The 10,589-nt window shown below is 53.0% G+C and overlaps 1 protein-coding gene and 1 pseudogene across 2 annotated transcripts; both read right to left on the bottom strand.

Moving 5' to 3' along the window:
- Positions 1 to 61: 61 nt before the first annotated feature.
- On the bottom strand, positions 62 to 5,245 carry GNB2 (G protein subunit beta 2). 2 transcript variants are annotated; one of them, XM_053554193.1, is made up of 10 exons: positions 5,078 to 5,245; positions 2,709 to 2,854; positions 2,414 to 2,452; positions 2,199 to 2,305; positions 1,830 to 1,893; positions 1,588 to 1,750; positions 1,428 to 1,494; positions 927 to 1,128; positions 613 to 829; positions 62 to 536 (listed from the first exon to the last, which is right to left on the bottom strand). In XM_053554193.1, the coding sequence occupies exons 2-10, from the start codon at positions 2,763 to 2,765 to the stop codon at positions 430 to 432; spliced, it is 1,023 nt and encodes a 340-aa protein (XP_053410168.1). In that variant the 5' UTR covers positions 2,766 to 2,854; positions 5,078 to 5,245; the 3' UTR covers positions 62 to 429. The 2 variants fall into 2 exon arrangements, with proteins under 2 accessions (XP_053410168.1, XP_053410169.1); XM_053554194.1 differs by lacking the exon at positions 5,078 to 5,245 and adding an exon at positions 3,610 to 5,071.
- Positions 5,246 to 9,727: 4,482 nt separating this feature from the next.
- LOC128562975 (uncharacterized) lies at positions 9,728 to 9,815 on the bottom strand (annotated as a pseudogene).
- Positions 9,816 to 10,589: the final 774 nt, after the last annotated feature.

The following is a 10,589-nucleotide window of genomic DNA, read 5'->3' as shown; positions in this document are numbered from 1 at the left end:
CATAGCCCAAGCCTGTCTGCCAGTTCAGGAATGAGAAAGACACAAGGGTGGAGCCCAGGTACAGAGTTGGAATTGGTTCCTTTATGGAAAAACTGAAAATATAATAAAAATTAAAATAAAACCAGTTTTAAAAAAGCCAGCCCCTGGAGTTTCCACTTGCCTGTGGCCCTCCAGAGGGGTGAGGCCCTGACCCCAGGGCAGCAAAAGGATGAGGGTCTTCTGCCCCTTCCTCTTCCCCCATTCCATCCCATCTTCATCTCCACAGTGGGGGCCCTGGGAGGAACCAAACCTGGGTGGGAGAACAGGGACCCAAGGCCCCATGGCCCGGGGAAAGGAGGCTTGGTGTGTACCCAGCCCCAAAGCTCCCGGCTTGTAGTGTGGGCATGGGCAGGGCCCCTCCCAGCCTGGGCCCAGTTGGGATTGGGGAGGTTAGTTCCAGATCTTGAGGAAGGAGTCCCAGGAGCCTGTAGCCACAGCCATGCCATCATCAGTGACACCAAGGCAGCTCACACGATTATCATGGCCAGCAAGGACACCTGTTAAGGGAGAAAAACCTCAGAACTTGTCTGGATTCTCCATCCCTATCTGCCTTGCCAAGCACCCTGGTCTCACCTGCACGGTCACCCTTCATGGCATCCCAAATGTTGCAATTGAAATCATCATAGCCAGCAAGCAGCAGCCGGCCACTACGTGAGAAGGCAACAGAGGTGATGCCACAGATGATGTTGTCGTGGGAATACATGAGGAGCTCCTGATCAGCCCGCAGGTCAAAAAGGCGGCACGTGGCATCATCAGAGCCAGTGGTGAAGGCGTAGCCATTGGGAAAAAACTGTAGGACACATGGTCAGGGTGGGATGAGGACAAGGAGGCGGGCAAGAAGCTTAATGGGGAGGAGCTGGGCTGGTCTGGTTTGCCCTGGAACTTACAGCCACAGCATTGATGTCAGATTCGTGGCCAATGAAGGTCTGTCGGCACATAGAATCCCGCACATCCCACAGCTTGATAGAGGCATCACAGGCACCCGACACAAAGGTGCGGCCATCAGGGGCCAGTGAAAGGGACATTACATCCCCACTGTGTCCAGCAAAACCCACAGTCTGCTGGCCTGTCTCAATGTCCCACAGGGCACTGGAGAGATGACAAGAAGGAAAAGATCAGAGATGGAGGTTAAGGACAGATTTCTGATTCCCCATATCCTTCATCACATGGACCCAGCCCTGTCAGAGTACCTACCAAAGGAACTCCAAGAGCCTGCTCTTGTCCCAGATCAAAGACCCTTATTTTGGGAAATGGCCAATCCCTTCCCCACCTCTTTGGCACCCCCCCCCCCCCAGGAGAGGGAGGCTAGGGTGTACACTGCATGCTGAGACTGAGATAGTAGGTCCTGGGGCAGGAAGTCCACACTGCCCAGCTTGGCAGGGACTCACCAGGTGGTATCCCCAGAGCTAGTAATGATTTGGTTGTCATCCAGGAAGCGGCAGCACGACAGGTACCCTGGGAAAAGTAGCTGGTCAGCTGGGTCTGGATAGAGAAGCACAGCACCTGCCCCCCCCAAACAGTGCTTGCTCGTAGCCAGGCCCCTCTCACCAGTGTGGCCCGGCAGCTCCCGGCTGACCCTGACATTGCCCTCACGGGTCTTGAGGCTATAGATGGAGCAGATGTTGTCCAACCCCCCACAGGCTACAAAGTTCCCTGAGGGCGCGTAGGCACAGGTCATGACCCAGGAGGAGCGCAGTGGGATGGCATGGACCTAGAAAGGAGGAAGAGGGTCCCGGGTCAGAGCCAGCCAGGACCTTGCCACCTGCCCCGCCCCAGGCACCCACACCTACCTTGTTGGTGGTATAGCTGTCCCAGATAATGAGCTTCCCATCCTGGGAGGCGCTGACCAGCAGCCTGGGGGAAAGTAGTGAGGAAAGACAGAAGGCTCAGGTGAGAAGTCTTCCTCTGGAAACAGGACACCCTCCAACCTCTCCCATTTGGCTGATGCTCTTCTGAGACAACCCAGCAACAGCCCAGAAGTCTCTGTTGGGAAGGCCCTGCTTCCCAGGTCTCTTGGGGATGTGAGCATCAGTCTTCCCAAAAATATCCAGCAGTATGAGCATTTGGCTCATCCTGATAATTTCCTCCTGGCTACAAAGTCAGCCCACAGCACTTGAACACAAAAGCTCAGCACAGAGCCCCAACCCAACCACACACACCTTGAGTCTGTCCCCCAATGCATGGCATAGATTTTTGCCAGGTGCCCACGTAGAGTTCTCCGTGTCCTCATCTGGATTCTCCCCACTGGGTCCAGCCCAGCTGTGATCTGGAGGTGGAAGCAGAATGGGCTCAAGGAGGCAGCAGGATCCTGCAGATCAGCAGGCCTGTAACCTTTACCCCCCCACACCCTCAGGCCTGCCCTGGATTCACTAACCTGGGTCAGTGTTGAATCCCCACATGCTTTTCGGGCATCCTGTAAGAGATGGCAGAGCCAGGCAAAGAGAGGTAGGGGAGAAGAGGGAAGAAAACAGGAGACAGGAGTGGAGAGGATGAGACAAGGAAAGATTAAGAGGCCCACCTTCCACCCCTCAAAACTTCTCCCCTTTGAACCACAGACGCCGCCCAACCCTTCAAAACTTCTCACCGTTCCCACTTCAGGATGCTGGGTACAAGCCACCCACCCAGCCCTGCACACTTGGCCTCCCCATCCCAGCAGGCCAGGCCCTCACCCGGATCTGGTTCCGGAGCTGCTCAGCCTCCTGTCTCAGTTGCTCCAGCTCACTCATGGCGCCGGGCCCGTGGGGCGGGGTTGGGGGCGGCTGGGGGCCGCGGGACGGGGGCTGGGGGAGGCAGCTCCTGGCCGCTGGCCCGAGGCCTGGGGGATGCAGGGCTGACGTCAGGCCCCAAGGCCGCCAGCCAGGGAAGAAGGGGGAAAAGGCGGGGTTGAAGTGCGGCCCGGAAGGGGTAAGCACCGGAGGGGGGAGGGGGCGACAGCGGTGGCCCGGATCCCTAGGGCAGAACCGGGATCTCTGGCACCAAAAAGGTGTTCCTAAGATCTAAGTGGAGGACTAACTGACTTCCCCAATCTTCCTTCCGCCCCCCGGAAAAGGAGCGGGAAGTGCAAGAGGAAGCGCAGGGGAAACCCCTCCCTCGGACACTATCCCCGGCGGGACACCCGTGGCAGGAACTAGGGCCGAGGGGGGGTAGTCCCATCGAAAACAGACCTGGTGCCCGCCCCAGCCCGCACAGGCCCCGCCCTCCAAGCGCCTAATTTTAAAAGGGGCGGTGCCTCTTTAAATTCACCCCCACACGCCGCCGCACACCCTCCACACACACCCCCAGCTTCGGCGGAGAGGGGGGAGACAAGAGGAAGAAGCTGGGCTGTTCGGGAGTTGCCTAGGCAACTGTCACCCGGACCGAGAGCACCTCATTGGTGAAGTGCCCCCACCCAAGCCCCGTTGCCAAGGCAACCGCATCCAAGGCAGAGACCTGTAGGGTGGGTGACCCCACCCCCGGCCCTGTCGCCCCCGCTGGACCCGGTCTCACGCCCCTCCCCCAAACCGGCCTGGGTGGCAGTTTACAGGATTTGGGAAAAGCCGATTGGGCACTAATAGGTTCGGGACGGCTCACCCCGGATAATCCCCGGGCCGGCTGCGCCCCATTAGCCGTCCGCCGCGGGTGGGTGCGAGAGTGGCGGCGAAGGCAGCCCCAAGCCGCTGCTCCCTCCAGCTCCGAGGCCGCCCGCCCGCCGCGCCCGCAGAAAGCCCGTGGGAGCCGCTCTCGAGTAATTAGGGCTTCGAAGAGAGGTACCCGGCCCCGAGGCGTGGAGCTGCTCTCTCCCAGGCGCCAGCAGACGGCCCCAGGCGGCCCAGCCCCTGCGTCCTCGGCACCCCAGGGGCCCATCCTCCGGCTTGGCGCCGGGGCCGCAGGGGCCTGGCTGGCTCCTTTCCAGGGACTGGAGTCCTCCCCCTCTTGGACACCTGTGTGATCTGGCCACGCACACTGCACTCTGCGGCTCCGGGCGTCCCCCACCCAACTCCCACTTCCCCCAGGAGCTGGGCGTTCCTCTTCCCCACTGACATTTCCCCTCGGTTCAGCTTTCTACGTCAGTGCCAGGGGCTGTCCCTCAAAAACAGGAAAGTGGGGCAGAAGCCCCTACCCATCCCACCCCAAGGTTCGGACAAAGCCCCTTCCTTCCAGCTGCCAACAGCCCAAGCCGGGCGGCAACACCAGAGGCCCGGGCAGAAGGAAGCAGGCCAGGAGGAAACTGCTGGGGGCAGGGGCGACACTCCCAGCTTCAGTCCCCAGCAACCTCCAGGGTCCCCTCTGCAACCCCTGAATTCTGGGCAAACAGCAGCCATGGCCTCATAGAGAGATGGAGGTGCCACCATCTCCGCAGGTCTGGTGGGGTGAAGAGGAGACAGGGGAGGGTCCCCGGATCTGGCAGCTGGAAGGCGCGGGCTGGTGTGGGCCTGGCCCTCCAGCCCCCACGACCTCCATTTTGCCCAAAAGAAAGCTGGGTGGGGGGCAGGCATCTGGGAGCTAAGCTTGGGGTTAGGACTTGTAAAGGGAACGGGGTGGTGAAGTCTCCGGTTTCGGGTACTGGGGGCAGAACCCAAATCGGGGTAGGGTGGAGACGACGCAAAGGTGGCTCGCGGCCTTGCCTGCTTCTCCCAAGATTCTGGAGTTTTGCAAGGCGAATGCTGGCGGGGATGCGAAACAGGAGGACACGAGGGGTGCTACCCCGGACAGGCGGGGGGTGGTGGCGGGGAAAGGGGGCGGGACGGGGCCTAGAGGAAGCCCGGACTTTAGCCCCCCAACTTCTAAGGAGAAGGGGCGGAGGGACTGGCCCGGGGTCTGGGGTCAAGCACAATGCCACTGATGGTACGGCGAGAGCATGCATTGATGGAAGCCGAGGGTCCCCCAATTCCCCTTCCGGGTTTGGGAGAGACGGGGCCGGAGGGAGGAAGGGAGGGAAGGTCTGAGGAGTTTACGTCCGCTCCCAAGAGGCCAGACCGGGGAGACCGAAGGAAGAGAGGTTCTCCCATGAGAATTTGGGGCTGGGGGTCATGAGGACTCCTTTTGTTAGCGGAGGTACCTGTGGTGGTAGGACTCTGCGAAGTGGTCGGTAGAGGAGCGCGGGACGTCCTGTCTTCCTCCGCGGCGGAGGCGGCAGCAGCGGCGACGCGGATGGATTTCCTAAGTCACCCCTCAACCGTCCAGCTTTGCTCTCCCTAGAGCGGAGGGATCCCGCCCGCCAGTGACGCGGCCGTCGCCGCCGCGCCCAGGGCCCGGCTGGGCGAGACCAACTACTTAGTGGGGGGAGGCCAGAAGAGAAAACACCACTTAAGGGAAAAAGTTGACTCAATCGCAACAAAGATAGTACCCCACACTTTTTAGACGCAAATAGGAAGATAATAAATGGTTTTCACCCCTAAAAGGAGTAAGATATTCCCCTGGAACTAGCAGAAGTGGTACTGGCATAGGGGAGGGTGAGATCGCTCTCTGTCACGTGACAGTCCTCCAACCCCGCCCTGATTGGGAGGATCCAGAGTGGGAAGAAGAGCTTGACGCCCCAGTTCTCAGTTGGACCACGCCCCCATCCTAATGAGGTCCCGCCCCTCCACAAGGGGCGGAGCCTGAAAATCTGGACCAGCCCCGGACACCTCAGGCCCTGGTATCTGAAAGTCCCTGAGCAGGGATGGGGGAATGCTGGTGCCCTGGGAAGGCCATGAGAGTACTGCCTAGGCAGTTCCTTTGCGTTGCCCAGTGGTTTTTGTAGACCCTAGTACAAGGCCTCATGCCACAGTAATAATTCATTTACTGAATTACATACTTATGTTATTTAATCCTCACAATACTGTAAAGTTAAGTATTAGCATTATCCTCATTTTCTAGTAGGAGAAACAGACCTAAGGTTGCAGAGTTAACACACTAACCCAGGCCTGCTGGGTGGCTCAGGCCTGTAATCTTAGCACTCTGGGAGGCCGAGGCGGGAGGATCCCTTGAACTCAGGAGCTGGAGACTAGCCTGTGCAAGAGCGAGACTCCGTATATACCAAAAATAGAAACATTAGCCAGGCGTAGTGGCCGGCACCTGTAGTCCCAGCTACTCTGGAGGCTGAGGCAGGAGGATTGCTTGGGACCAGAAGTTTGAGGTTGCTGTGAGCTAGGCTAACGTCATGGCACTCTAGCCTGGGTGACAGAGAGGGACTCTGTATAAAAAGAAAAAAGAAAAATCCTGACTCAGTGATGTGTCAGAAGAAAAAAAAAGTACAGGGTCGAGAATTAGAGCCTTAAATTACTTGCTCTGTAATCTCAAGTAAGTGACTTAACTTCTCTGGATCTGTTCCCTCAGAGTGACACAGGGTAATGAAAACCCCTGTATATCTAGTCTCCCCAGGGGACAAGAGGAGAAAATGTGTCTAAAGGTTCTGTGGTTCCTGCAAGGGCCAGGCAGGGGCTGGTGGTTTGTCTGAATTTAGGCAGGCTTTAGATGTGACAAATGAGATCCTATCTCAAAAAATATACATATTATATATTTATATACATTATATATATCATTTTACATATAAAAATACACGCCTGTGGCTCAGTGAGTAGGGCGCCGGCCCCATATGCCGAGGGTGGCGGGTTCAAACCCAGCCCCGGCCAAACTGCAACAAAAAATAGCCCGGCGTTGTGGCGGGCGCCTGTAGTCCCAGTTGCTTGGGAGGCTGAGGCTAGAGAATAGCGTAAGCCCAAGAGTTAGAGGTTGCTGTGAGCTGTGTGACGCCACGGCACTCTACCCAAGGGCAGTATAGTGAGACTTTGTCTCTACAAAAAAAAAAAAATACATGTCTTTATATTTACCTTTATAGGTACTTAGATAAATATACATTTATATATGTATTTACCTATAAATACATATATTTTTATATATAAATGTGTATTTATATATACACAAATATATAAACATATTCATATGTACATATATAAATATATATACACAAAATTATATATATATAATTTTTTTAAAGAAAAGATATGAACCCAGACAGCCTGAATGACTTTACTGTGCAATTACAGTATATCTATACCAGCTTCTAGATGGAAATCTTCCTGGAGACTATACCAATAATGGGAAAGAATGCAAGCATAGCCCTGCTTCAGTTTCCTGTTAAATGGGAGTGTTAGTCTCTTGGATTGTTCAGATCCCAGATATTGTGAAAATGCTTTAGAAATTTCAAGTCGACAAATAGTCTTCTCTGATTCCATGTAATTTAGAAGTATCAAAACAGGCTGGGTGTGGTGGCTCACGCCTAGAATCCTAGCTCTCTGGGAGGCTAAAGCAGGTGGATTGCTTGATCTCAGGAGTTTGAGACCAGCCTGAGCAAGAACACAACCCCATCTCTAAACATAGCTGGCCATAGTGGCTGTTCCTGTAGTCCCAGCTACTTGGGAGGCTGAGGCAAGAGGATTGCTTGAGCCAGGAGACCGAGGTTGCTGTGAGGTATGATGCCATGGCATGCTACCCAGGTTGACAAAGTGAGACTCTCTCTCAAAAATAATAAAAATAAAGGCATCAAAACACATGATTCATTTAGTCTCTGTTAAAGTCAGTACAAACGTTTTTCAAAAGCATAAAAAATTCTTTATATTTATTCTTGAAACAGTATTACTCGGTCACCCTGGGTAAAGTGCTATGCCATAACAGAAACCTCAGTCTTCTGGGATTAAGAAATCCTCTTGCCTCAGCCTCCTGAGTAGCTGGGACTACAGGCACCCACCATGATACCCACTTAGTTTTTCTATTTTTAGTAGAGACTAGATCTAGCTCTCGCTCATACTGGTCTTAAACTCCTGAGCTCAGGCAATCCACCGCCTTGGCCTCCCAGAGTGCTAGGATTACAAGCATAAGCCACCATGCCCGGCCCCAAAAATATAATTTTTTAAAGGAAATCAAAACAGCCACATTCTTAGTTATAAACAATTTTTTTTTTTTTTTTTTTTTAGAGACAGAGTCTCACTCTGTCACCCTTGGTAGAGTGCTGTGACGTCACAGCTCACAGCAACCTCCAGCTCTTGGGCTTAGGCGATTATCTTGCCTCAGTCTTCCAAGTAGCTGGGACTATAGGTGCCCGCTACAATGCCCAGCTATTTTTTATCTTTTATTGCCTTTATCTTTCATCAGTTTGGCCGGGGCCAGGTTCGAACCCGCCACCCTCAGTATATGGGGCCAGCGTCCTCCTCAGTGAGCCACAAGCACCGCCCAACAAATTCTATTTATGTGCACCTACCAATTCAATGATATATTAGCATTACTAGATGTTAGAATTTGGAGGGACCTCATAGATAATTTATTCCAATTTCCTTAATCTACAGATGGGCACAGTGGGTTCCCTAAAGTCACTTAGAAAACCAGCAGCTGAGGACTAGAATCCAATTTTGTCAATCTCTACAGGGCATCTGATGCTGCTTCCTCTCACTCTGGTTTCTGTGTTAATATGCTTTCCTGTTTTAGCTCATTCAGCTAATATACACTGAACACCAATGGTTATCAGGCACTGTCCTAGGCAATGAAGATACAACTATGAACAGCAGATGCTACCGCCTCAGCCTGCAGGGAACTTACCATCTAGAGAAGATACAGATGGTAGGTAGATGGGCATTGAAATAACAATTTGTGCTCGTGGCCTGGAAGTGCCATTCATAGAGAACAGAACATCTGAGGGAGGATACATTTGGGGAGGAAGAAAAGGAGTTTTACATCGAATGGTTTTAGGTATGAGATGCCCATGAAGTGCCAGTTCAATAGGCAGCTATAGAAGCAGGCTGGGCCTCAGTGGAGAAATCTGAGTTGATATAGAGCCCTGAGAGTGAGGGGCACATTCAAGCAGATGAAGTCATAAAGAGGTTCAAGGAAAAGATGAGATGGCCTAAGACCAAGCCCTGAGGAACTCCAACATTTAGAGGTCAGCTGGAGAACAAGCTGCCAAAGGAGAAGCCAGAAAGCTAAGAACAAAATCAGGAGAATGTAGCATCTGGAACCCAAAAGCGTGTTCCAAAAAGGAAAGTGTAAGCTAGGCTGAATGCTGCAGAGAAATGAAGACTGGGCTAAGTGTGCATAGTATTGAATACCGTAGAGACCACTGGTAACTTTGTCCAGAGCTTTTTCAATGGATGCTCAGCCCAGCAGTCTGCTTGTGATGAGATGAGGGTGAATGAGAAATGAGGCAATGAAGGCATTGAAAGTGGCTAAGGCTTTGAAATCTTGGCTTGGGATTGGGGCATAGAAAGCTGGGGCAAGAGTGGAAGAGAAGGTAGAGTCCAGATATTTTTGATGAGAGGAAGTAAGATTTACTGGTGGGTGTGAATAAGAAGGGACAGCACAGATGAAGCCCTCATGAGTACAGGGTCCACCACTTGTCCAGGGGGCCACACTTGGGGGTGTATTTGACCCCATCAGCCATCTGGGACGAGCTGCTTCTCAGCCACCATGTCTTCAAACTCATCCACATTAACTTTGGTAAAACCCCAGTTCTTTGAGATATGGATCTTCTGGTGGCTAGGGGCCTTGAACTTGGTCTTGTGCAGGGCCTAAATCATATGCTCCTTGCTTTGCAGTTTAGAGCAGATGTACACAATGACTTGGCCAATGTGAACCCTGGCCACATTGTCCAGGAGCTTTTCAAAAGCACTGCACATACCCCTCTGGATCCTAGATTGGGGACAGCACAAGGTCTGACACATGAACATAGATTCAAAAGGACTGTCTCCAATGTCCCTTAGAGGAACCCATACAAGCAACAGGCTGCATACACTACCAAGGAGGCTGCTGTTTGTAGCCATTGCCAGATATTTGGTTTTTGATGGAAGCCTTCCTTAGATGTTAATGGGAAAGATAGGGGAGCACCTGTGGCTCAGTAGGTAGGGTGCCAGCCCCATATACCGAGGGTGGCAAGTTCGAACCCGGCCCCAGCCCCAGCCAAACTGCAGCAAAAAATAGCCAGGCGTTGTGCCCAGCTACTCCGGAGGCTAAGGCAAGAGAATCACCTAAGCCCAGGAGTTGGAGGTTGCTGTGAGCTGAGACACCACGGCTCTCTACCAAGGACAAGAAAGTGAAACTCTGTCTCAAAAAAAAAAAAAAAAGACAGTAGGAGACAGAGGAAGGAAGGTTACAGATGATGGGGGGTGGCCAATGGGAGACCAACTTGTCCAAGAAGGCAGAAGCCCTAGAACACAAGTGGAAGACATGTCTCTGATGGGTCCCAGTACCTCCTTCCTCTGCTCTCTCAATATCCTTGTCCCTTCTTCTCAGGACACTCTGAAAAAACCAACCAACCAACCAAATAAATAAACAAACAACTCTCTTCTTTTTCCCACAATGGTGGTGCTTTGGCCTCCTCTTTTCTCCATGTTATTCATCAGTAACTTTATCCATTACTATGACCTTACCCCCTAATTGCTCATAACTCTTCAACCCCTATCTCCAACCCCAATGTCTCAATGCAGATGAGTGGATGTCTGACTGTAGATGGAGTATCCCCATTTGGATGTTCACAGACAGTGCTGGGCTGGTGTTAGCTCAAGCCAGCTCACAAGAGCCCATTGTACAACTCTCTTCTCAGC

Source organism: Nycticebus coucang, chromosome 12 (assembly GCF_027406575.1).
Source record: "Nycticebus coucang isolate mNycCou1 chromosome 12, mNycCou1.pri, whole genome shotgun sequence".
NCBI classification, from domain to species: Eukaryota; Metazoa; Chordata; class Mammalia; order Primates; family Lorisidae; genus Nycticebus; species Nycticebus coucang.
This window is presented reverse-complemented; position numbering and strand designations above follow the sequence as displayed.